This window comes from Camelina sativa, chromosome 17 (genome assembly GCF_030686135.1).
Source record: "Camelina sativa cultivar CO46 ecotype springtype chromosome 17, ASM3068613v1".
Classification (NCBI taxonomy): Eukaryota; Viridiplantae; Streptophyta; class Magnoliopsida; order Brassicales; family Brassicaceae; genus Camelina; species Camelina sativa.
In genome coordinates this window covers 3,286,278-3,309,867 of record NC_141896.1, presented here as the reverse complement: position 1 = coordinate 3,309,867, position 23,590 = coordinate 3,286,278, and the positions used below count along the sequence as shown (strand labels likewise).

Sequence of the window (23,590 nt, the reverse complement as noted above, 5' to 3'; positions counted from 1 at the left end):
AAACACACTACACGAAGGTAGATAAGAACAGAGCTTTTGACATAGACAAGCCGGTTTTAGTTTCTTAAACAAATTTATCTTCATTCATGATATTGTAATACCTACATATCAACCAAAACTTACAAAGTAGAGCAAATTCTCTTCTGTGACAAAATTTCAGCTTTATTCCTGCAAATCTAATTGGATACGAAACAAGAAACAATACAACAACTACTACTACTACAGCGTTCTGTGTCTATGTGTGGAATGGGGCAGCCAACCATCATTCTGATTCTGAGTGTAACAGCTTGTCCTCGTTTCTGTGTATTGCTGGAACTGCTTTACCGGAATCCAGGCAACAAGTGTTCGTAAGTAAATTAAAAAGGAACTCATAATCGATACCACTGATAAGATAACGAAGATTAACAAGTAAAATCTATAGTTCAAACATTAAACATCCATCGTTTGCTTTTAAATTACTCATTGAGGTTGTATTGCTCCATGTCATACTTTCAAACAGTCTAAATCGGCATAAACTCTTCCACACTACATTGTGTCACACTTTGAAGAACTATAAGATTTTCAGGAACACACTCATGGAGAATATTTGGACGGTAAGAATAGGCAACACTAGTACATGAAGAAAAGTGAGAAATGTTCATAAACTTACAGTTAATTCTTGTTTTCAACTTCTTCCTCTTGCCATTACTCACTTGGTTTCCACCACTATAGTTAATGCTCGTTTTCAACTTCTTCGTCTTGCTATTACTTCCTTGGTCTCCACTACTTATAGAGTTGTAATCTCGTAAAGGATGATACTTCATGGATTCTAGCTCTTTTATGGCTATGTCAAATCGGTGTTTTACCTCCCTCTGCAATTACGGAGAATAACAATATAAGAGAGTTAGAAAGTCAACCAGAGGAAGTTTGGAACAATGATTGGAATTCCCTGACTTGATACTCACAAGTTCCCTATTCACACCCATGATTTGCTGCTTGCACAACTTTATCTCCATCTCAACTGCACGCAGACGACCCTCAACAGGAACGGCGTTTTGCTCAACCAATTGTTTTTGTCTGCCACGTACGATCTCTGGCTGCCAAACCTTCAGAGCTACTGATGCTTGCCTGCGAGAGACAAGAACAAATGACATCAGTAAGGAATGAATGAGGCAAGAACAGTATGACCAATCTCATTTTCACTTTGATCAAACAAAAGAATCATCTTTTCAAACTTGTCACAAAACAATATACAATCATCTCCTCCTTTAGAGTCAGAACTTATTAAAAACTAAAACAACAACAAACAAGAAACATAAGAGAAAACTTTCTGGAAATTTACAGTAATGTTCTCCAGGTGAGGGACTAGTTAGTGGTGTACCTCACTTTGTGCAAATTAGAAAACTCGAGAGAAGCAGACTGTAATCTATCAGCCTCTTCTGATAACCGAGACTCCAATTCACGAATTCTCCGTCTCCATTCAGAAATCTCACTCTCCTTCCTGAGTAAAGCTCTCCTATGGGCAGCTAATTTCCTCTCCTTATCCCTCTCAAACCTATCCAACACACACACACTCAGTGACAACACAAGGAACCTCATAATAAGTTAATAACACACAAATTTGAATCAAATAACAATATACCTAGTCTTGTAGATAAACTTGGTGGGAGATTGAGATTGAGAAGAGGAAGCAGAGATGATGTGGGTGGGGAAATCATGAAAGAGAAGAAGGTCCCAGAAGCAATCATCGGAAGACAAACGGCGGAGACGATGAGAGGAGATGGAGATGCAGCAGAGATCTTTGTAAGAGAAAGCTGAGGACTTAACCCCAATCTCTAGAATCTTTCTCCATAGCTCGTCGGGTATTTCGTTCGCCGACATTTCTCTTTCTAGGGTTCTTAATCCCAATTTGGGGTTGATCGGAGAGTTTTTTTAAATCCCAATTTGTTAGGTTTCAACAAGACGACAAAATTAATTTTTTTTTTAATTAAAAATAAAAATAAAAGGAGCTGGTCACACAGAAGTAACCCTCTCCTCTTCTCTCGTCTTCGTCTTCTTCCTCTAGAAACCCCAAAGATGGCGTAGCCAATCCAAAGATCTCTCAAATATTATTGACAACGATGGATTCTTCTAGTATACTCGATTCTCTCGGAGTTGAGATTATCGGCGTGATGGCTCCGGTCTCAATCTGCATGTTCCTCGTCGTCCTTCTCACTTACTCTCTCTCCGTTACCTCCGACCCTCAGATCCGTACCGCCGCCAATCTCATTTACATCGAGAATCCCTCTGACTCCGCTACCGTTAAGCTTGAAGGTAGTCTTCTCAACGCCATCGTCTTCGTCGTCCTCGTTGCCGCCGTCACTTTCATCCTTGTTCTCCTCTTCTACTACAACTTCACCAATTTCCTCAAGCATTACATGCGCTTCTCCGCCTTCTTCGTCTTAGGTACACAATTTCGTTTCCTTCTTCTTCTTAGGGTTTTACTCGAATTCAATGTTGGTGGTTGTGTGTCTCAGGTACGATGGGAGGTGCGATCTTCTTATCGATAATCCAGCATTTCTCAATTCCTGTTGATTCAGTCACCTGCTTCATATTGCTTTTCAATTTCACCATCCTGGGGACGTTGTCAGTGTTTGCTGGTGGTATACCAATTGTGATGAGACAGTGTTATATGGTTGTTATGGGGATTGTTGTTGCAGCTTGGTTTACTAAATTACCTGAATGGACTACATGGTTTATCTTGGTGGCTTTAGCTTTGTATGATTTGGTTGCTGTTTTGGCACCTGGTGGTCCACTTAAGCTCTTGGTGGAGCTTGCTTCTAGCCGAGATGAGGAGCTTCCTGCTATGGTTTATGAAGCTAGGCCCACTGTCTCCTCGGGAAACCAAGGGAGGAACCGTGGCTCCAGTTTAAGGGCTTTGGTTGGTGGTGGTGCTGGTGGGGTTTCAGATTCTGGATCAGTTGAGCTGCAAGCAGTACGGAACCATGATGCAAACCAACTTGGAAGGGGAAATTCTCATAATCTGGATTATAATGCTGTTGCTGTGAGGGATATAGACAATGTGGATGGTCATGGTAACGAAGACAGAGACGTTGTTGAGAGGTCACCTGTGGTTGCCATATCCTCAGAGCAGTCAACCGCAGTTGGAACCAGAGGAAATATCGAAGACAGAGATAATGTTATGGATGAGGAAATGTCTCCTCTTGTTGAGTTGATGGGCTGGGGAGATAATAGGGAAGAACCAAGAGGTTTGGAGGAGTCGGATAACGTTGTCGACATTTCAAATAGAGGCATAAAACTTGGTCTTGGAGACTTTATTTTCTACAGTGTTCTTGTTGGTAGGGCAGCAATGTATGATCTGATGACGGTATACGCCTGTTACCTTGCGATCATCTCGGGACTAGGGTGCACTCTTATTTTGTTGGCTGTGTACAACCGAGCTCTGCCTGCTCTTCCCATATCCATCATGTTGGGTGTTGTTTTCTACTTCTTGACGCGGTTACTGATGGAGCCGTTTGTTGTTGGGATGACAACTAATTTGATGATGTTCTGATTAACCAGAAAAAAATCTAGGGAAACAAGTAGATGATGATATCCTGATTGCTGTTTTTATCCATGTATTGCACCTTATGCTGTTTCAACTGAAGCAAATATGTTTTTAGGGATTTGAGCAATATTCTATGGGAAAAAGCTTATGTAAAATGGATTGATAGTCTCTGAAGCCGATCATTTTAGTATGTGTTTGTAGACATTTCAGGTGTTTGACTGAAAACTTTAGGATTTATCTGTGGTATCTTAATTCCTTCAAGTCTCATCTCTCGTACATATACACTACACACAGACACAGAGAGTCTTGACGTCAATTAAGCACAATTAATTGTTATGACTTATGATTGTAAAGAAGCAGATAGATGCATTAATTTATAGGACAGTCCACGGACCCTCTCACAAGACGCGATGTGGGATGTGCGCATCCGGACTTACTATTTTAACACCGACTTATTAGTTTTACTTTTTCATATTCGTTCAATAACCCTCCAAACCAGAACTTAAACCGGATACCAAACCGGTCGTAGATTTCTACATTATTATTCTGGAAAAAAAACTGAAACTTTACATAGGATTTTGATTTATGTCTCAGTTTGAGTAATTTCCAACAGCCAGTCTACCACGTACGTTTTTGCTACATGTAATTTCTTTATCTAATTTATATTCAACTAAGTATCTAAAAATTACAACACCAAAAAAAATATTATTATTTAGAAGAATATTCTAAAAACTAATGAACGAGAGAACAAGTTGATCTCGTTGACTTTCTCTTTTTATTCTTTTCCACAAGTTTTATCGAAACAACTATTTTTATCGTATGTGTTTCTATATTTATTACGAGCTAGTGATAATATTTATAACAATAAAATTACAAGTTTAAGACAGACCACAATATTTTCACGTAACTGAGAAAACCTAATTAATTATATCAACCCTTTTGAATGATGAAATCTGCTATCTTACTCATGGTTTCATGTGTCTTCATGTTTCTTGTTTTTAGCTATATTCAAGGTAACATATTATAATCTCTCTCTTTTTTTGATTCATCAGTTTGCGGAATACAGAATGATCAAACTTGTGTTGCTCGATTTGTTTGTTGACTGTTGATATAAAACAAAAAGACGTGGAAGCTGCGAACAAGAGGTGTCACATAAATCAAATGTATGAAGGAACATGCGGGAATGATGGAAACAAGGCATGCTTAGGCGATTTCAAAAACAAGAAGTTTAAATATGATCTTTGCCAATGTACTAACGTTATTCGTTTTTCAACTAAATTACCTCACCATCGTCTTTGCAATTGCAGTCGCCCTTGCTAATTTATTTATATCCATAACCAAAATTCTTGTACTAATTAATGAATCAATTAACAAGTTGTAAGAATTTTTGGTAACTAAAAAAGAAGTCGTCCATTTTTGTTTTTAAAAAAAATTGTAAACTTATATATGATTATAAGTTAATTCTACTTTGAAAAAGGTGCATATGTGTATCTCAACCTCTTTACGTTGTATGTAAATTTTTCTTTTTTTTTTTTTTTGTTAAAGTTGTATGTAATTTGTTCTAGATGTAAGTAAGCGTTATGACTTGATCTGTCATGGCATTACTGTCAACTGATCTGATACTTCCATTAGATTTACTTCTCTTAACGTAGAAATTTGATTTCAGAAAAAGAAAGATTGAGAAGTTGGTACACTGCTCCATCAGGAGGCATCTAGTCTTCAGTCAAGTAACCTGGCCGCTGACCCAGTAAAGGAAGTGCATTTGCACCATATGGTCCATATCAAACCCAAATTCAATTTTTTTTTATTCTAATTTTTATAAAATCTGAACTGAACTAATAAAACTGCTTACACTTTAACCTAAATTATCGTTGCTTTTTTTTTTTTTGGCAACCTATCATTAATTTACCAGTTTTTTTTGGGTAAAACTTTTTTTTTTCTAAGAAATTCTGATATTCAGTGACTCTCGCACTGGGTGTAACCGATGTTTTAGCGGCTCTTGCATTATTTTTATTTTATTTTATTTTATTTTAAAGAAAGTTATTTTTTTGTCTGATTCGATCATATCTAAACCATGGTAAAATTGGTTTTAAATAAATAAAAAATAGTATATATATAAGGGGTCCTTCTCTTGTCTATATTTAATTCTCTTTAATTTTTCTTTGGTAAAATCACTTTGTCATAAAGACAAAACACCATGCTTAAGCTTAAGAAGACTAGTAATTCGAAACGGCGGAGAGAAGAGGCAAAGCTTTCATCTATGTCCCTGGCTGAACTTCTTAGCTATGATCATGAACGGCGCGAAAAAAAGGCTAGGAAGAGAAGAAACTGCCTTTATTGGTCTGAGCTTCCTCCGGATCTGATCCACTCTGTTCTCCAACGACTCAGCCTCCGCGATTTACAACGAGCTAAATCCACATGTTCGGCTTGGCTCTCTGCTTCGAGAAGTTGCCTTCCAAAATCCCAAGACCCATGGTTAATTATATTCCCTCATAATAATGAAGACGACATGAACATGAATCGCTGTAAGTTGTTCAATCCCGAGGAAAAAGACAAGCTGTACAGCATAAGCCAGGATCTGGGTGTTGGTGGTGTGTGTGTTGCCACGTATGGATGCTGGCTCCTCATGCGAAACCCTCTCTTTAATCTCTACATTGTTAACCTTTTAACCGGCCAGAGGATCGATCTACCGCCCGTGGAGTCACAACGTGGTAAGACAAAACTCGAGCGGATCGTAGATGATAAGTTCCACGCTACACAGCTGACTGGATCATCTGATCAATATTACGAAGCTGATTCTATAGGCTTGGAAATCAATTCCCCTCGACTATGGATAGACGAGGAAGCAAGAGACTATCTAGTTATCTTCTCTTTCAAGATACCTAGGTGGCCCTTTGACACACAATGTGCCGTGATCTGCAAGAAAGGCGATCACTCGTGGAGAGAGTTTCCCGACGGCTCTCCCTGTTCTGACATGGTATACAAGCATCATAAGCTTTACGTCTATCGCTATGGTGCTATCCAAATCTTTGATATCTCTGGAGACGGCCTAATTCCCCTAAAAGCTCCTGAGACTGATGCTGTCTATGTTGCTCCATTCTCCTTTGACGATTTTCGTCATGAGTCTTGCCTAGGACTTTGTGTTTTTGAGAAGACTAGCATTGTCGTCACAGTAAGTGGACATGTCCTGATGGTCGTGAGCGTAGTGACACGCCTCGATACCTGGTCATTCTGCATCTACAAGATGTGTTCATGTACGAAAAAGTGGGAGAGGCTTCTTTATTTGGATGGCGAGGCAATTCTTTTGGATCTGGGTGTCACCGTGCCTGCCATAGACTTTGAGGGAATCAATGACAATTCCATCTATTTTAGTGGCCTTGGAATCAATCACAATTCCATCTTTAGTGGCCTTGGTCAGGATGACAAAGAGGATGATATTTTTGTCTTTAATCTCAAGGCAGAGACGATTGAACGACCGCACCAGTCTGTTTCTTCGTCGCTGCTATACTCTTGTGCGCGATGGTTCTTGCCAGGTTTCAGCTACAAGTATTGATATCATGGTTTTGTGTTTCTCTAGTACTTGACGAGTTTGGTAGGCTCATTTTGGCTAGATATGGCTCTAAAACTAGTCAAGTTGGTTGAAAAGAAACTGAAACTCTTTAGAGATGATCATGTCCTCTTGGTTTTTCTTTTTTCTTGAAATACGGCTCTCTCTAGTTATTTAGAGGGTAGGTGGACGATTCCTTTATAGGCCATCATTACTTACGAACAAAAATGTTTAACTTGTGTCAACTGCTCTCTCTCTCTCTCTTTCTCTCTTGACTTGTCCTCAATTTGCCGATAATGCATGTAAAAAGACCCGCTTGCAATCTATGGTTTGTTCAGATGTTTTAACTATTCCAATCACATAAAACGTCAAAAGCATTTTCAACATGACCAAGAGGCCAACCTCTTAAGAGCTTCACCGTTGAGGATGTTATTTTGAGGTTTTTAAATTTTTTAAGAAAATATTTTTGTACTTTTTGAAAATAAGAATTTGTGAAAGACTAATTAAAATTTTGCTTCTCCAATGGTGAAGCCTCTTATTGGGATTCTTCATTTTGAAAGAAAATTTTTTGTCAAAAATATTATTTATGAAATGAAAATGAGAAATAATAGCATTTCATAATTTTTTAAACTTACAAATTATAAAAGCATAGTAAAAATAGGAATACAAATCATAAATGGGATAATAGATTAGTTGTAATCTTGGTTTGTGCCAAACTTTTGCTTTCTGATGCAGCCTTATCATTCTTCTACAACATTCTCTGCAACAACAAACACAAATCCACTCAAAGATCAGTTTATGTATGTGATTTCGTTATGAAGATCAACCTTTTAGGATTCCCTTTTGTGCAAATGGATAATAATGACTTACAGGAGCTGATGTTCTGAGTAGTGACTGTGGAATTCACAAGTGCTGTTCCATTCACTGAAGCCATGGATTGTACATTTAGCTGTGTACACTGCAGTGGCGGCTAGCAAGGATGGTGAATACCGAAGCATTTCGTAGTCCACAAGGCAAGCTCGATCAAGAACGACGCCAAGATCTCAAGCTGTTTCGAAGTAAACAAGGTAGTTGTAATTCATAATGTTTGATGAGTATATGTTAAATTACGTACAAGTCACTGATAGATTAACTGATTTACCTTCTTGTCTGATTGAGCTGCCTTAAGGAACATCTTCAAGAAAGGGTATTGCGTCCGTAACGACATATTGAATTGTAAAGTACTAAGCATAATCTTCTCCTGCACACAGAGAGGTTTTCGATGTCAGAGAAAAAAATGCATTACAAGCTATAAAGATCTATTGTAAATGATTGATAAGATAAAATTACCATAGGATCAGATTCAATGTAGAGTTCTTCCAACGACATCGGCATAGGTTGGTCAAATGTAGCTTCATTCTTCTCCCCTTCTTCTTCATCAATGAATATACAATCACCGAACTCGTTACCACTACTACTTGGAAGCGATGGTTTCAGCTTCTTTGTCTCTTCTTGAGGTCTGCACATATTCAAAAACAATCTCAGATCTTCTCTCTTTTCTCAGCCAAAAACAAAATCAGAGAAAGGTTTTCCAAAGCATTACTGACCTTGAAATTGAGGGATGTAATGAATCAAGCTTCTTCTTCTCACAGCTTTCTTGTTTTCTCCTGAAATCAATAAAATCCAAAGAAATAAGAAATCTTTAAACAGAGATGGATACAAAAGAGACGAGCTTTAGAATTTGAGAGAGAGAGAGAGAGAGGGTTAAGTTAATGTAGTGAGATAAGCCTATTCTCTTGTTAACAACGCAAGGATAAGCTTTTGAACCAACGAGTTTCTGGTTAATCACACTCAATGCTCTCCTGTTCTGTCTCTTCATCTCTATTCCGACTTTTCTGCTTCTCGTATCATCATCATCATCTGAAAAAGAAAATACCAGAAGAAAAAAATCAGACTTTTTTTAATGTTTTTGAAATCGTAAAATTCTGCGATTCTCTATCAAACTCGTTTTTACAAACTGCCTTCAAGATGAATCTCTATAATGGGTTTGGCAACGAGATTACGATTAGTCTCTGGATTAACCATTCTTTTTTTTTTCTCGGAGGAGATGATTGAAGATGAGTTTAGGCAACGAGATTACGATTAGTCTCTGGATAATTTCATTAATCCTAAGTTTAATCATCATGCCTATCATATAAATAAATTAGGGTATGAAGAACCCTAATTTTCAAAATCAAATACCCAAATCTCTAAACAACTAATTCATACAAACAGAAATAGAAACGTACCATGACAATTGTATAAGCTTCGATTTGCTGGAGGAGACTCATCGTTTTCCATGAATCGACTGGCCGATTCGCTGACCACAGTCGACGTTGTAACTCGGCGACGGTGGAGATGATGTTAAAACGTCCGATCACCTCAGATAACCCATACATCTCCTCCGATTGTCGTTCTGATGGTCGATCTCACACAGACATTATCGGGAAAGAGAGAGAGAAGGAAGAAGAAAACTGTGTCGATATAACTTTTTTTTTTTTTTTTAAATATTAAAACATCATCGAACAAGAAGCTGACACGTATCAATAAGAGCTGCCTCTTTTTGATCCGAAATTAGTTTCTGTGTTTTTGATTTATTTTTTGGCTCAATTTTAACATAAGAGGCTTGATAAGAGAGGCCCCGTTGGAGAAGCTCTCCGATTTGGGCCTTATAATCGTTATTTGGGCCCATTCTCCTAGTATTTAAACCAGTCTTCTTCTCTACTTACTCCCTCTCTCTTCCTTCTGTTACTATACCGCCCAAGAAAAAGAAAACAATGGCTACTCCTACTCGCTATAGTCTCTCGAGCAAATCTGCCATCCTTTCTTCCACGATCCTAATTCGTATGAAACGTACTTCAGAAAGATCGTTCTTTGTAGACACGAGAGTTGTCAATTCATCAAGCCAAGTTTCAAGGAACCCAAGGAAGATCTTTACGATGTACGATCGAACATCACAAACTATCTCTGTATTCACTAGTCCTGATGAGATTCTTGAAGAACCCGAACCCGTGAAGATACGGTTGTCTACAAACAGACTTGGACCAGCGATGTCTCGGCAATTTCCCGACGCAGGGCTTCTCACGTTAGCCGCTTGCTCATCGGCGGAAACGGTTTTTCTCGCCGGTAGTAATCCTCCGGAGATTTCTAGAACCTTCTTTTCGTTTCACCCAAGGTATCCGCCGACGAAGGTTTCTAAAAACAGAGTCTTGTGGATTGAAAGCTTTGCCGCTACCGAACAAGATTCTATTTCTGGTTTAAGAACCACCAAGATGATGAGCAAAATGCATTCTGGAACTGTGTTAAAGGTCTTTAGGGTGAGAAAGATCGGGAAAGATGAACCCCTTACCACGGTGGATTACGATGACGGAGAAGGTAGAGTATACAAAGTACGACAAAACTTCTTGAACATTTTGAACCGAATGCCACGGCCATTCTCTGAACAAATTCGAGGGTTGATAGTTTATGAAAATGCCCGGTCCATCTACAGCCTCAACCATCTCTCTCACACATTTATCAATTATCTCAGAGGAACAGTGGTCGGCTTGTTTTGGTGACGACAATGTTATGGGGATGATTACAGTGGAATTAGCAACACGTCTCAACAATATCATTAGGAATGGACTTCTTGCGGTACAAAATGAGCTTGGGATTGGTGGAGCTTAGGTGAGCTATTACTATGACTCGTAGCTTAGATTTGCAATTCCTAATTGGTTTGAATATTCAATCTTTTTTACTTGTAAAATCAGAATATCTAATCTGATGAATCAAGTTCTTTGTACTGAATTGAGTTTTGTAACAAACTTCTCTCTTTCATGAAGTTTACTTGTTCCTCGATCTTCGGATCTTCTTCTTCTTATTCAACTAGGCCTTGTTGGAGCTTAGGATTTGCTAAGTCTAGTTTTTACAATTGGTTTGTATATTGTTTGTCAGCGACTGCATTTTTTATTCAATGATTTTGTTCCGTTTGATAAAAAGATGAAACTTTACAAAAGGTACTGCAACCCTCAACGCTTTCACAATTGGTTTGTATGTCCACTTGCAAATACACTCAAAAATCAAAGGTAACATACAGCTGAATCTGGTTCCGAACAAAGAAACAAACACATTGCGCAGTAAGGCTGGTTTCTTCTTTTGGAATAAAAACAAATTTATAGAAGGCATCAATTAGAAGATGAACAAGAAAGATGAAGCATCTACGCATAGCTGAAGAAGACGATGAAGCAGAATTAGGTGTGACTAAGCAAATGGATTGCCTCCAGTAGAAGCAACAGTGCCTTGTGCAGCAGAATTCCTACATCCATGTTAGGCAATAAGACAAAAGATAAGCTCCACAGAGAAACAAAACGTAAAGATTATGATTTTTTCATATATTATTTATGGTAGATTACTATCATAAATTCTTCATTCAACGCATTGCAGAATCATATAAGTGAAGATTACATTATGACACTGTGAAACTTACTGTAGTTGAGATGAGGCTTCCCCTGCCATGCATGCTACGCCACCTGCACAAGTTTGAAGGGGCTGAACATGGGATACTCACTTGTGTTTTGATATTTCATGCAACATAGTGAGAAGCTAAATTTCTTGCAGGACTGTAATAAACAGAAAATGGTATAATTTATAGCGCGAATTTAATATCACCTTGCCCGACTGCTGGAGTAGGTAAGTACGAGGGTACAGAATCTAGAACGAGCCATGGTTGTGCACCATTAAGGAAGGTTGGTAGTGTCTGGATATCAGGTAGGGCCCCTTGTAACGAACTCACGTCTAAGAACTGGCATTAAATACAACCATGACAAAGTCAATCATAGTATTTGCAAGGCTTCTACTGATGTATACTATATACACACGTAAATGTAGGGCATCTTCCACAATATATGTTGTGTTTTACCAAATGAACCATAATGCCATAGACACTTTGCAAATATTATCAAACTCTACGCTAAGATGAGCTTTGAATGAACTACATTCAGAGGTTATCTGGTTTAATACATTACACCATTGCATACAAATGATGGTGTGAGATCTAATTTGATTGCAAGAAATATCTGTGAACAAGGATCTACATACCATGTCATTTGAGTCAAACTCGGAATCATACGGGAGATCAAATGGATTAGCTGACTTTTGTTCGTTTACATGCTCCCAAGCTTCTTCCTGGGAATGAAGATTTGAATCGATCAAAGACTAGAAAACGGATAGGGAAGTTTGAAAGATAGTCGACACTCGATAAGAGTATAGGAGAAAACAGCAAAGATAACTGGAACCATAAGAGGGGAGTATACTTGTGCCATGGCAATGTTCCCTGGAAAATCAAAACCAGAAGAGCCAGCAGGGAATGTGGCTGTTTGGGTGACACCATTGCTTAATTCCTGTGACTTGTCATAATCATTGAGGAATCAATAGTGAGATAATCCAGAATACACTGACATGATAAAGGGAAAAGGGAACAACCTCTACAACTTGTGGTTCCAAATGCTGTTGGTGAGTATTCCTACCACTTTCCAAAGGGTTGGCCTCAATAGAGTCGGGAAAGGCATTCCACGGCTGCTTAAAACACGCCGAGTAAAAGTTAGTTCATCACATTCCCTAGTATGTATGCTAATCTTGTGACTGTGGAATGCTAATTACAGTATTTAGTTTGTCAGATTACAGCTTGCCTAACTACATACATACAACATGAGACCAGCGAATTCGCCCAGCCAAGATAAATTGGATCATTTTCATTAACAAAAGAAGTATCATTTTCAATGTCTAGGATGCGATAGCACATCAAGCACTTTCCTAGTTATTTTCTCATGCTGCACCCGAATTGGTGTAATCGAAAAGGCAGAATAGAGAATTAAGACTAACCGGGGTAACGGCAACATTTTTAGCAACATCCGAGAGATCATCCTGCCATGGACTTGATATCGACAAAGCATGTTGGTCCACAACAGATGGATATGGTGGCCATTGCATGCTTGTGCTAGGCTGTGGGATTCCTTCATCTTTTACTTCCAACTGGGGAGCTCCAGAGGAGCTAACAACGTTTGAAGATTGTTCAGCAGGAATGGGATTATCAAAAGAAGCCCACCCTTCGTTCTTAGGTGCAGACAAGTCTGGCAGTCTTGAAGTAGATTGCTGGCCCAAATTTCCAGCAAACAAATCTGTCGGGGTGGATGAGTACGTCTGTGGAGGCTGATGAACATTCGTAGGTGGAAATCGGGGTGCTATTGAAGGTTGAACTGTATTGACAGATTGAGCCATTGGCGCTCCTGGCAACTGAAACAAATCAATAGGAGCCTTTGTCGACTCTGCTACTAAAGGAACAGTAGTAGATCGGGGTGCTATTGAAGGTTGCTGGCTTCCTGTACTTTCAGATACGCCTTCCCCAAAGCCACTTGTAGTTCTCTAGAGAAAGAAATTGAAGAAAGATTGAGAAGTTGGAATATCAGTAAACTCACTTTTTCCACAAGCGGATGATTTTCAAATGTAACAAACAAGCATTCTAGAGGAGGCAGGTTGTTATTACCTGATGTTGCCTGCCTGGAAATAAATTTTCAGTTGGAGGGGGATTTGAATGGTGAAACTGGGGACTACGAAATTCAATTTCCTTCTGGAAGTTTGGGGACTGTGTATCAGACCTGAACGGATCTCCTCCACTTGACACAGAAAAATCTGAAGCCCTTGGAGCAGATCCCTCATTTGCGAATTGGTCTTCAAACATATGATCACTAAAACGTCCAGGGCTGTATACAAAACTAGAGGCTTTGGCATGAAGACCTCTCACTGAAGCAGACTTGCCGGCAAATCCCAAGGGTACTTTCCCATAACGGCGCTCTTCATACTGATAATCGTAAGGAGGGCTTTGGGAGTAAGAATGATACGAGTTGGCCCGTCGAGTCATATCTTCAGAACTTCCATGGTCCTGTCAGTTGTATTACAGGGAAAAGAAATATAAATAAATGTTCTCTGCATGCAGGCACATGTTGAATATATAGCAAGTAAACAGAAATAATAAGCATCAGATATTAGAAGAACTATATGACAACCTTCAGCCTCAGAGCAAAATTGATAAAACCTAACATTGTTAGATAAGAAACTTCAAGTATAATTGTTTCTCTTAAAATGAAAAAGAAAGGTACTAGCAATAGGACACACTTAGACCAAAAGTTTCATGAAATACCTAAATACATTTTAGCAAATCATTGCTGTTTTGGATATAGGATTTTACCTAAAAATGAAGCAAGCTATGTTTTATAATTTTTCAAATGACGAAAAAGAAACTAGATTATCTTGCCTGACTATCTTTCAGAGGCTTGTCCGTAACATTTGCACCTGCATATTTCTTTTGCACATACACACTTTTGATAAATTCGCGAACTCTTTCTGCATTACTGCCAAAGAAACAACATCAATATCTGTTCATGGAGTTTAAACAGATCATATTTTCGATATAAAGAAACCATGATCTTTGCTGCTTAATCATGAACGCCAGTGAAAGCTAATTATTTAAACCTGTTTTCCGGAAGTCTCTGTCGTTGATGGTCCCAATTTTTCAAATATATTTCTCGGGCACGCTGAAAATGGAAAACTTTCATAAGCTACATAGGGAAACATATATCTCCAGAAACATTTAAGAACTGAGACTATAGCATCGATTCTACCTGATTACCACCATTTTGAAGTACTTCAACTTCTTGAGAAGTAAACTTTGACATTGATACAGACTTCACACGATGAGTAAATTCACGGCTGTAGTTTATTCAAATAAAATCAATGGTGAAAAACTGAAACTATGAGAGATAAAGAAAAGGTGGGGACATCACTACATCATGGCAGTGTGCTTTAGATACGAAACAAAAATGCACAGTACACCACACAACCCTAAACTCAAAAATATACATCAAGAGAAACCTATTAACTGCATATGAAAGATGCCAAAGATTAAACTTGCTCATAATACATAAACCTATATTTCCTTTTCCGTGAAAACCAGTCTCATATAAGAGTTGCATTAAAAAAAACAAAAATACCAAATCAAGAGAAGACACACAAATAAAAAGGGAGCCACATAATAGATTAAGATTATGTTGTTAAGTTAGAGGAGTAATAAAATAACACGCACAGGTCCGCCACCAACTATAATGATGTCGAAAATTTAGCTCACAATGTAATCAGGTGCATAGAACGAAATTAAAGCACAGAAAAACAATCAAACATTTTGATAAAGTGTATATTGTAAGACAATGCATCACCCTTGTTTCTAGGGGATCATTTGTTAGTCTTGTCTGCAGAAATGTAAAGTGAGTATTCACTCAATAGCGCTATAATATAGCAGAAAACTTGATTGTGGGATGAACATAGGAAATACATTCAATGAATTGGACAAAGAGTGTTCCGTTAACTAATATCAAGTTATCAACTACGGAAATATATTCAATGACCTGAACAAAAAGGTTTAAGTAATGCCGCTTTACAAAATTCCAGCAACAGAACCGTAAATGTAAGACAATAAAGTAAATCAGGAAAGAAAGCATAAGATGTATAGAAGAAAAATGATCAGATAAGAAAAGAAACAGAGAGGCAGGTGAGGAATAGTTGGCAAAGAGAGGAAGGGTACTCACTGAATCCCGCTACAAGCCATGCATACGAAAGTCCAGAAAGTTGTACAAACATATTGAGGTCCCTGCATCAGTATTCAGTAGTATCAATCCTTACTATAATAGCTGGAATGAAATTAAAATCTAAAGGCACACGAATGAATGAAAGAAAAAACTAAGCTTTCGATTTCCGTATTCGGAAATAAGTAGAGATCACTTGAGATTAACTTCACTTAATGAACCCGTCAAGGGACATAATCAAAGCAAGCAAACGAAAGCCCCCCAAAAAAAAAAAAAAAAACATATCTTTCAAATGATAACCACAGAAGAAGAAGCTGAAGTCAAACACAATAACAAAGAAACCCATCAGTTCAAAAACTCAGTTGATACCAAAAAAAGACACTCACAAGATTAGGCCTTTGAGGGAAACCCACAAAAGAAACTAAAAATGGGTGTAAGGGAGGAGAGATTACAAGGCTATTGCAGTTGATACAACGACGATTAGGGGGAAGCTTCATAAGCCCACGAATAATCTTCTCGTTCCTCTCTTCTTCTCTTTTACTTCCCATCATATCGTTTTAGACGCTTTCAACAAATAAGCCCCCAAAAAAAACGAAGAGTGTTCTGTTCCCAGATGATGATGAGATTGACTCACGGAAGCGATTTCGTGAAATTGGGGGAAAAAAAAGTTGGGTTTTTTTATTTGAAGTCGCTGATAAATCAACGATTTTGGGAGCTGGATTTTTCAAATGGTCTCTCTCGAATTTGAATTTCACAAGAGATGATGATAGATAGAGAAAGAGAAAAAAGAAACGCCTTTTTTTTTTTTTTATCCTTTTGTTTTGATTGAGAAAAAGGGAAGAAGAAGAAGAAAGAATCTCATGTTGTTTCCCTTTAATTCGTCTTTATCTGATGTGTGTGTGGGCTTTTTTGCCTGACCCACACCCATCATTATTGAATCAAAACAAAATTTACAATGCATACTCTATAGTCTATAATCTATATGAACCCAAAAAAAACTATATATTCGATTTTAAGATATGGTTCGTTATGATGGTTATATCATCTGTTAGGTGACTAACCACTAGTACTAAAACGTTTGACTAAACCAAAACGAAAAAGGTAGTAAAGTACATATAATGATCGTCTTAGTGTTTACTTAACCCTAATGTTTTTGACGAAATTAACTTATACAATAATCTCTCTACACTTTAATTGCATATTTAATCTCTTAAAACACTTTGATTGCATCTAAAGATGCTTTAACCTTAATTCACACAAAACTTTCGTATCACACACTTCACATGCTAAGCTAGTTGCTACAATTGCATAAGTAATACTATTTCCTTTAGTGTACAGATGGGAGAAATTGATTTTTGCTAGGAAAATTGTAAAAAAATGATGGTTATATATACACTATCAAAGTTCATCAAACCAAAATGGAACAGTTTTTAGTAAACTAGTTACATATATATGTGATGTCATGTCGTCTTAGTAAACTACACTTTAATTAATCTCTTAACACGTTAATTGCATCTAAAAATGTATATATTACTTAATTATGAGAATGAAATAGTTAAGATGACATATATATATATATATATATGTTTGTCGGAGGCGATACAAGACTAAAAGATAAAAGCATCGATTTCTCAATCCCCGATTCTTGTCTCTTCTTCCTCACATATCCATTAATAGTTTATAATTTATACCTTTGACGTTCAACGAGTAGTGGTTGGTTATTTTGTTCTAGGTATAGTGGAGTTGTTGTTTTCCTTACGTACGTATTGCAATTCTGACAAGGTACTTCAAATATATATATATCGAAGGCAGTACTATAGATCTATATAGATATATTGATTATGTTTGTTCATTGAGTATCAACAGTTAGAGATGTCTAAGCTTATGCAAAATCCGGTGTTCCATGAACTTAAGAAGCAAGCTTCTTTCTTCATCAAGGAAAAGATCAAGACTGCTCGTCTCGCCGTAACCGACGTTACTGCAGAAGAACTGTGAGTCATCTTTACTAAATTTCTAGAAACCATTACTGCTAAGCTTATAAATCTGTTAAATTTTTGAAACTTACGTATAAGGTAACTTTTATTACCAAAACTTGTTGTTGTGTCGTATTTTAGAAGAGATCTCTTATACTAACGGATTTTGCGTTGACACGTCCGATTTGAAGATTGACAGAAGAAATCACGGGCAGTGCTCACTTGTTAATAGACGCACGTTCCATGGCGGTCATAACCAGAGCTTCTTTTGAGGTCGATCAATTTCAAAGAATCTTGAGGATTCTACGGCAAAGGTTATATATTGATTCACTTTGATTCAAGCAAAACAACTTAGAAATATATAATCTAACCACTAATAATAAATCCATCAATACAAAACTACCCCATAAATTAAAGAAGATATATAACCATAATCAACAACCATTAGAATCCTACAAAATTTAGTAACTATATAACTTTCGTATTATTTTTTCAGAATGGTAATGTTTGATAGAAGGGAATGGCGCGGCATGTACAACACGTTGTCAATGTTGAACCACTTGTTGATCAACGGCCCCCTAAGTGTATTCAATGAGTTTCAACACGAGAGAGTAATTATCGAAGATGTCATAAAGATCGAGTGGCTCGATGAGAAAGGATTCGATTGTGGTGTAAAAGTCCAAAACATAGCCGAGAAGGTACTAAGATTGCTTGAAGATGACATGTTTCTTAAGGACGAGAGAGAAAGAACCCGTAAGCAAAGCATTGGTCGGATCACAGGATTCGGAAACTCGAGTTTCGTTACACATTCTGAAACGAACAAAGGAAGAGACAACAAGTCGTTCACGAGTGACGAACACCAAACTTGTGAGAATGATCGTATCGCAGATGATCATCCTTTCGTTGAGAATGAACAAAATAGTGCTCAACTCTTGCTTTCTTCTTCGATTTGAGTTACGTTGTTCAGCAAAGACACAAATTAATGCGAACATGTAACGCGTTAATTTTGTAAAATGTACTATTAAAAAATCATTAAAGGTCACGTGAGGTTATTATTATTATTGAGTAAAAAGTCACGTGAGATTTTTTTTATTTGCGGTTTTGGTCCTTGGGATTACATAGATCTTGCAACGGCGTACTAGAAGTATCTCCGGCGACATCTGTTTCTAATTCGATCGATCACTCTCTCACTTTGGGTTCGCTCTCTCATGGTTTGAAGAATGAGATCTCACCAAGCTGGCCGGAAACTGCCGCTACTTCAAGTTCTTTGCGGACTCGCAGTTTTCTCCGTTTTCCTTTTCTCCATCCAATCTTCCTTCTTCGCAGGTCCTCCTCCTCCGTCGCTTAAACCTTTCCGTCTCCTTCCTTTTTACCATTCACACTTACCTCTCATCTTGAATTGTTCGAGTAAACTAACGAATTTTTTATTGTTCATATCGCAGCTAGTAATACTCGTAAAATAGATCTTCAACAAGAAGATATCCAGATCTTGTCAGGTTTTCAATCCAGCGTTCAACAGTGCGTGGTTTGTCTCCAATTCCCAGATTTCTTTGTAATTATAAGTTTCTTTATGGATTCGTCATCTTTGATTTGGATATATGTGTTCTTGCACACTAGTTTTGATCTGGAAGAGTGTATAGGTTTATGGGATTGTGATGAGTTTTTGTAGTTTGGAAGATGTGTTGGGAGTTAGAATAATGTTATACTGTTTATGCAGGCGAAGAGAGGGCTTGGACTCTCTGCTCATATTATTGATCACTGCAATTTGATCCTCAAGTTCCCTGAAGGCACTAACAGCACTTGGGTATGTTTACATGTGTGTATGGCTTCTTTTTTTTGGTATTTCATTGGTTTTGAAGTGAATCATGTCTTTCAATTACAGTACAATGCACAATTTAAAGTTTTCGAGGCATTGGAGTTCAAGTATAATGTCTGTGAGGCGGTTCTTTTATGGGAGCAGGTTCGTGCTTCTTTCTTTCTCTTGATTAGAATTTTCTTGTTTGAGAACTTCATTAGAATTCTGATGCGTTTGAGTAATGCAGTACCGGAATATGACTACAGTATTGACAAGAGAATACCTCGATGTACGCCCTGATGGATGGTTGGACTATGCAGCTTTGAGAATTGCACAGCTGTATGAACCCTACACGTCTTGTCTAATGGTTTTGCTTGTGTTATTTGATTATTTCTTGTTGAGCTCTTTTGATCTTTCGGGTTTCAGGGGAGCTGAGAAGTGTTATAATCGTACATTGTGTGAGGAGCATCTTAATGTGATCCTTCCGGCGAAGCCTCCTTTCCACCCTCGGCAGTTTCATAAGTGCGCTGTTGTTGGAAATTCTGGAGATCTGTTAAAAACTGAGTTCGGAGAAGAGATTGATAGTCATGATGCTGTATTTCGAGACAATGAAGCTCCTGTCAATGAGGTAGTTATATGTCTAACATTCTCGTTTGTGATTTCTTTGAGTTTCCCGATTGCTGTTTCGACGAAGTGTGGAGTTTTGATTTCCTTTACTGGCATTGCTTATATTTATGTTATATTTTGTTGCAGAAGTATGCCAAGTACGTAGGAGTAAAAAGGGATTTCCGACTAGTTGTTCGTGGTGCAGCTCGTAACATGGTTAAGATTCTCAATGGGTCTGGTTAGTTAGTGCTCATAGTAGACAAATTATGATTATCTTCAAGCACTCATTGTAGCTTTGTCCTTCTGATGTAACCTTCTGAACTGTCATTTACTGCAGACAATGAGGTGCTTATAATTAAAAGTGTGACCCACCGAGACTTCAACGAAATGATAAAGGTATAATTACTGTCTTCTTTATTTTTCCTTTTTTTTCCACCATGACCGTGTTTTTTTACAACTTCCACTGTAGTAGTTTGTAACAATGCCCCTTCAATAACACAATTGAAGAGACTGAATGCTGAATCCTTGCAGTCGCTTTTATACATGAGTTACAGGGTGTTCTTACACGGCTTTACATTATTTTGTAACAGGGTATACCCAACCCTGTTTATCTTTTCCAAGGAATTGTTCTACGCAGAGGTGCAAAAGGAACCGGGATGAAATCCATTGAACTAGCATTGTCTATGTGCGATATCGTTGACATATATGGTTTCACAGTCGATCCTGGATACACAGAGTGGCAAGTATCCTAAATAACTTTCATCCATATTGCTATCTCTTACACTCCAAAGCTGTTTAGGAAAATGGATACTTCGAATCTGATAATAATTTACCTTGGTTATCGGGAAAAGTGAAGTACACTTCTAGAGATAAATTGTCATGTTTCCTCACTTTGTATCTTTAAATTCAATACAGGACGCGTTACTTTTCCACGCCAAGGAAAGGGCACAACCCACTACAAGGAAGGGCATACTACCAACTTCTAGAGTGTCTTGGTGTACGGATAACTTGTCAAAACCTTAATTCTGTTTGATCTAAACGTTAACCCTTTTGTGGTCTCTCTAAAGAAATCATGCTTGGCAGGTAATCCGGATCCATTCTCCCATGAGATCCCAGAGAAAGGAGGACTGGTCAAGTGTGCCAAGTCGTGAAATGATAAGCCGAGCTCATGCAGCTGCCTTACGCCTACAAAGAAGCCAACAGCCAACTAATTCGAAGAGGGATGGGTTAGGACAATTCGGTAACTGTAAAGTGTGGGGCGACGCAGACCCGACAAAAGGACCAGTCTCGGGATCGCCGGACATGAGTGAGATCAGGAAGAAGTCAAATTACAAGAAATGGGAAGTGATGCCATTGAAGAGTTTAAGAAAGGAAGCTAGGGATCACTATATCCAAATGAAAGGGGTGTCACAGTACAAGATGGATGGAAATAAACTGGACGATCTGGTTTGCGTGAGGCATCCACTAAAATTAGAGGCGTAAATGTTGTTCATCATCTTGTAAAGGTTCAATTTTTGAAGTCCAACTGAGCTGACAAAGTAAAGGTTAAGTTCTGTTTTGATCAATTAGTTATCCATATCTGTTACAATGAACGACTTGAGGCAACCAGGCTATAGTAACTTCATTTACTTCCAAAAGTTGATTTTGTTATAAACAGAGTTCAGAGAGATACAGAACAGTAGAGAGCATTTATTGATGTTCTTTTTGTGGGTAAAGCAATAGGAGTCTTCAGGTTTTTTACAGGTGCGATTTTCCGACAAACAAACAAGATTGTCCGTAACAAGGATCATAAGGTCGAGAAGTTGGGCCCTTTTATGGTTTTGTTTTATTGGGTATACCTAAATTACCTACAAAATAAGGACATAACTGAAAATAGTTGGTCCAATAAGAAGTTACTCAAATTTTTCCTATTCGAAGTTAATCATAACAAGGTACTTTCGTACATATAATTTGGGTATAGCCACGAAACTGCAAAGAATTGATGGAATAAGAACTTAAGAAAACCATCGTTTCATGAAGTGGAATTTTCTTCTTTCAGGCATGAACATGCACGGCAAAGTGTTTAGTTTTTGTATACACACTTCCCCACTTCTTATTTCCCAAACAAAATATCTTCTCTTTTTGAACTTGACTAACCCCTCTTTTCAGTTATGTTTCCAACAATAATATTTTTAGATAGTATACACATTTACCAAGGCATGAACCTTGCTGACCTTTGTCTTTGTAAACAACAAATCATTTATCAAATAATCATCGTGAATCTGTCGCTACGTACGCCGCAAAATAATACTAATTAAACAAAGGTATACATAATGGAGTTCATAACCATTTTAACAATAATATTACTTGGGTCGGTAGTTCCGTCCTAATGTCGTCGACCGAACGTTTTCACCGCTTGTAAAAGAAGAACATTCTAAAAATGCTTATCAACCAGTCAACCACAATTAAAATCATAATAAAAACCTTAAAATCCTCTGGTTTTAGTCTATAAGATGAATAATCAACCACATGAGTTAGTTTATTATCGTTAGTTTTCCTTTTGTTTTTTTCTTAGGCGCATTGGATAGTACGTGATTGTTTATTCACCCACGTGATTGCTTCTTTTTCTGTTCTTGACTTCCGAGGCTACCGTACGAACCATCTCTGGGCATATATATCGACAAAATTTAAGAAAAAGAAAAAAAAGAAATGGAGAAAGACAATTATATAAAATATACGGCATCGCTACTATCCAAAGACAAATGGGCTAATGAAAGATAGCTTATCAACCACCACGTAGTTGATTCTTCGGTCGACCACATGACGTGATCTGTCAAGCCGCTGATCACCACCAGTCGTATTTTGGGTCCTACTCCTAAAACTTTGCATTTGGCTTTGACGCGTCTCCAAGAGACGGATTCCCCACAACGGTACAAATAATTTTGTGGGACTATTTGTTTATTGCAATTATACGTTTCTCGATATATGTCGCAGTTAGGGACTAGTGAAAAATGTCGGTATCTTATAAGGCTTTGACAGCTTTCAAGATATGTAAGTTAGGTTCGGTTTCAATAAGTTAGGTTTAACGTTGTTTCTTCTAGCATGTTCCTTACAGAATTGGATTCTTTTAAAATCGCATTTACTCGTTTTCTAGCTAATACAATTATATAGTTAGTATTAGTAATAGTATAGTACTACATTCAAACTCTGGATCTGACAATATTTTAAACTGTATTATATTCAGTCAAAGTAGTCGTATCGGTAACAATATTACTTGTTGCTTGCACAAATTATGGGTTATATATATATATATATTTTTTTTGTCAGGATTATATAATACCCATAATAAGACCTCAAGAGTCATCGATGAGATATTTATCCATTAAGCTAAACGTACCACATGGGTAGGGCCATTGTGTTGTGTTGTCTACTCCCCTCGTTAGTTTCTCTCAAAATTTGTTTTATATCATTGAGCTATCGATTTGATTTTTCATCTATATTGTTTTATTCATATAATTTTTTTTGTCAAACTAT

At 37.6% G+C, this 23,590-nt stretch overlaps 6 protein-coding genes, 1 long non-coding RNA gene and 1 pseudogene across 9 annotated transcripts; 5 read left to right on the top strand and 3 right to left on the bottom strand.

Moving 5' to 3' along the window:
- Positions 1–54: 54 nt before the first annotated feature.
- Positions 55–1,943, bottom strand: LOC104755058 (F-box protein SKIP24). 2 transcript variants are annotated; one of them, XM_010477381.3, is made up of 5 exons: positions 1,622–1,943; positions 1,361–1,534; positions 945–1,107; positions 650–851; positions 55–315 (listed from the first exon to the last, which is right to left on the bottom strand). In XM_010477381.3, exons 1-5 carry the CDS (start codon positions 1,858–1,860, stop codon positions 263–265), a joined length of 831 nt encoding a protein of 276 aa, XP_010475683.1. In that variant the 5' UTR covers positions 1,861–1,943; the 3' UTR covers positions 55–262. The 2 variants fall into 2 exon arrangements, with proteins under 2 accessions (XP_010475683.1, XP_010475680.1); XM_010477378.2 differs by lacking the exon at positions 55–315 and having other exon boundaries at positions 444–851; positions 1,622–1,860.
- Positions 1,944–2,099: 156 nt separating this feature from the next.
- On the top strand, positions 2,100–3,681 carry LOC104755057 (presenilin-like protein At1g08700). The gene is made up of 2 exons (XM_010477377.3): positions 2,100–2,424; positions 2,496–3,681. The coding sequence occupies exons 1-2, from the start codon at positions 2,100–2,102 to the stop codon at positions 3,530–3,532; spliced, it is 1,362 nt and encodes a 453-aa protein (XP_010475679.1). The 3' UTR covers positions 3,533–3,681.
- Positions 3,682–4,400: 719 nt separating this feature from the next.
- Positions 4,401–5,002, top strand: LOC109130181 (putative defensin-like protein 228). The gene is made up of 2 exons (XM_019239383.2): positions 4,401–4,539; positions 4,650–5,002. The coding sequence occupies exons 1-2, from the start codon at positions 4,470–4,472 to the stop codon at positions 4,844–4,846; spliced, it is 267 nt and encodes an 88-aa protein (XP_019094928.1). The 5' UTR covers positions 4,401–4,469; the 3' UTR covers positions 4,847–5,002.
- Positions 5,003–5,723: 721 nt separating this feature from the next.
- On the top strand, positions 5,724–7,079 carry LOC104759122 (putative F-box protein At4g22165 pseudogene; annotated as a pseudogene).
- A 466-nt stretch (positions 7,080–7,545) lies between these two features.
- On the bottom strand, positions 7,546–9,626 carry LOC104755056 (uncharacterized). Its single transcript, XR_015586593.1, has 7 exons — positions 9,341–9,626; positions 8,884–8,972; positions 8,660–8,719; positions 8,403–8,571; positions 8,215–8,313; positions 7,944–8,121; positions 7,546–7,833 (listed from the first exon to the last, which is right to left on the bottom strand). It is a non-coding gene; the product is annotated as an uncharacterized LOC104755056 (long non-coding RNA).
- Positions 9,627–11,001: 1,375 nt separating this feature from the next.
- LOC104755054 (putative ADP-ribosylation factor GTPase-activating protein AGD14) lies at positions 11,002–16,604 on the bottom strand. Its single transcript, XM_087494793.1, has 13 exons — positions 16,156–16,604; positions 15,707–15,768; positions 14,747–14,834; positions 14,598–14,659; positions 14,380–14,476; positions 13,612–14,007; positions 12,951–13,490; positions 12,552–12,644; positions 12,383–12,469; positions 12,168–12,254; positions 11,739–11,871; positions 11,557–11,599; positions 11,002–11,385 (listed from the first exon to the last, which is right to left on the bottom strand). Exons 1-13 carry the CDS (start codon positions 16,252–16,254, stop codon positions 11,331–11,333), a joined length of 1,842 nt encoding a protein of 613 aa, XP_087350919.1. The 5' UTR covers positions 16,255–16,604; the 3' UTR covers positions 11,002–11,330.
- Positions 16,605–17,525: 921 nt separating this feature from the next.
- LOC104755050 (ENTH domain-containing protein C794.11c-like) lies at positions 17,526–18,734 on the top strand. The gene is made up of 3 exons (XM_010477373.2): positions 17,526–17,694; positions 17,868–17,990; positions 18,173–18,734. The coding sequence occupies exons 1-3, from the start codon at positions 17,576–17,578 to the stop codon at positions 18,627–18,629; spliced, it is 699 nt and encodes a 232-aa protein (XP_010475675.1). The 5' UTR covers positions 17,526–17,575; the 3' UTR covers positions 18,630–18,734.
- A 20-nt stretch (positions 18,735–18,754) lies between these two features.
- On the top strand, positions 18,755–21,714 carry LOC104755049 (sialyltransferase-like protein 1). 2 transcript variants are annotated; one of them, XM_010477372.3, is made up of 11 exons: positions 18,755–19,002; positions 19,119–19,201; positions 19,394–19,480; positions 19,559–19,636; positions 19,719–19,810; positions 19,898–20,099; positions 20,225–20,315; positions 20,415–20,473; positions 20,668–20,816; positions 20,993–21,074; positions 21,161–21,714. In XM_010477372.3, the coding sequence occupies exons 1-11, from the start codon at positions 18,897–18,899 to the stop codon at positions 21,557–21,559; spliced, it is 1,428 nt and encodes a 475-aa protein (XP_010475674.1). In that variant the 5' UTR covers positions 18,755–18,896; the 3' UTR covers positions 21,560–21,714. The 2 variants fall into 2 exon arrangements, with proteins under 2 accessions (XP_010475674.1, XP_087352036.1); XM_087495910.1 differs by having other exon boundaries at positions 18,823–19,002; positions 19,119–19,194.
- The last annotated feature ends 1,876 nt before the right edge of the window (positions 21,715–23,590 follow it).

What these genes read in the sequence shown, in the direction of transcription:
- LOC104755058 (XM_010477378.2), bottom strand. Translation starts at nt 1,860, where the DNA reads ATGTCGGCGAACGAAATACCCGACGAGCTATGGAGAAAGATTCTAGAG. An exon ending in AAGTTTATCTACAAGACTAG is followed by an intron (nt 1,535 to 1,621) that starts GTATATTGTTAT and finishes TGTGTTGGATAG; the next exon opens with GTTTGAGAGGGATAAGGAGA. An exon ending in TCTAATTTGCACAAAGTGAG is followed by an intron (nt 1,108 to 1,360) that starts GTACACCACTAA and finishes TGTCTCTCGCAG; the next exon opens with GCAAGCATCAGTAGCTCTGA.
- LOC104755057 (XM_010477377.3), top strand. Translation starts at nt 2,100, where the DNA reads ATGGATTCTTCTAGTATACTCGATTCTCTCGGAGTTGAGATTATCGGC. An exon ending in CTCCGCCTTCTTCGTCTTAG is followed by an intron (nt 2,425 to 2,495) that starts GTACACAATTTC and finishes TGTGTGTCTCAG; the next exon opens with GTACGATGGGAGGTGCGATC.
- LOC109130181 (XM_019239383.2), top strand. Translation starts at nt 4,470, where the DNA reads ATGATGAAATCTGCTATCTTACTCATGGTTTCATGTGTCTTCATGTTT. An exon ending in TGTTTTTAGCTATATTCAAG is followed by an intron (nt 4,540 to 4,649) that starts GTAACATATTAT and finishes TAAAACAAAAAG; the next exon opens with ACGTGGAAGCTGCGAACAAG.
- LOC104755054 (XM_087494793.1), bottom strand. Translation starts at nt 16,254, where the DNA reads ATGATGGGAAGTAAAAGAGAAGAAGAGAGGAACGAGAAGATTATTCGT. An exon ending in AGTTTGACTCAAATGACATG is followed by an intron (nt 11,872 to 12,167) that starts GTATGTAGATCC and finishes ATTTAATGCCAG; the next exon opens with TTCTTAGACGTGAGTTCGTT. An exon ending in GAAGCCTCATCTCAACTACA is followed by an intron (nt 11,386 to 11,556) that starts GTAAGTTTCACA and finishes ACATGGATGTAG; the next exon opens with GAATTCTGCTGCACAAGGCA.
- LOC104755050 (XM_010477373.2), top strand. Translation starts at nt 17,576, where the DNA reads ATGTCTAAGCTTATGCAAAATCCGGTGTTCCATGAACTTAAGAAGCAA. An exon ending in GACGTTACTGCAGAAGAACT is followed by an intron (nt 17,695 to 17,867) that starts GTGAGTCATCTT and finishes TCCGATTTGAAG; the next exon opens with ATTGACAGAAGAAATCACGG. An exon ending in TTGAGGATTCTACGGCAAAG is followed by an intron (nt 17,991 to 18,172) that starts GTTATATATTGA and finishes TTATTTTTTCAG; the next exon opens with AATGGTAATGTTTGATAGAA.
- LOC104755049 (XM_010477372.3), top strand. Translation starts at nt 18,897, where the DNA reads ATGAGATCTCACCAAGCTGGCCGGAAACTGCCGCTACTTCAAGTTCTT. An exon ending in ACTTCAACGAAATGATAAAG is followed by an intron (nt 20,474 to 20,667) that starts GTATAATTACTG and finishes ATTTTGTAACAG; the next exon opens with GGTATACCCAACCCTGTTTA. An exon ending in GATCCTGGATACACAGAGTG is followed by an intron (nt 20,817 to 20,992) that starts GCAAGTATCCTA and finishes AATTCAATACAG; the next exon opens with GACGCGTTACTTTTCCACGC.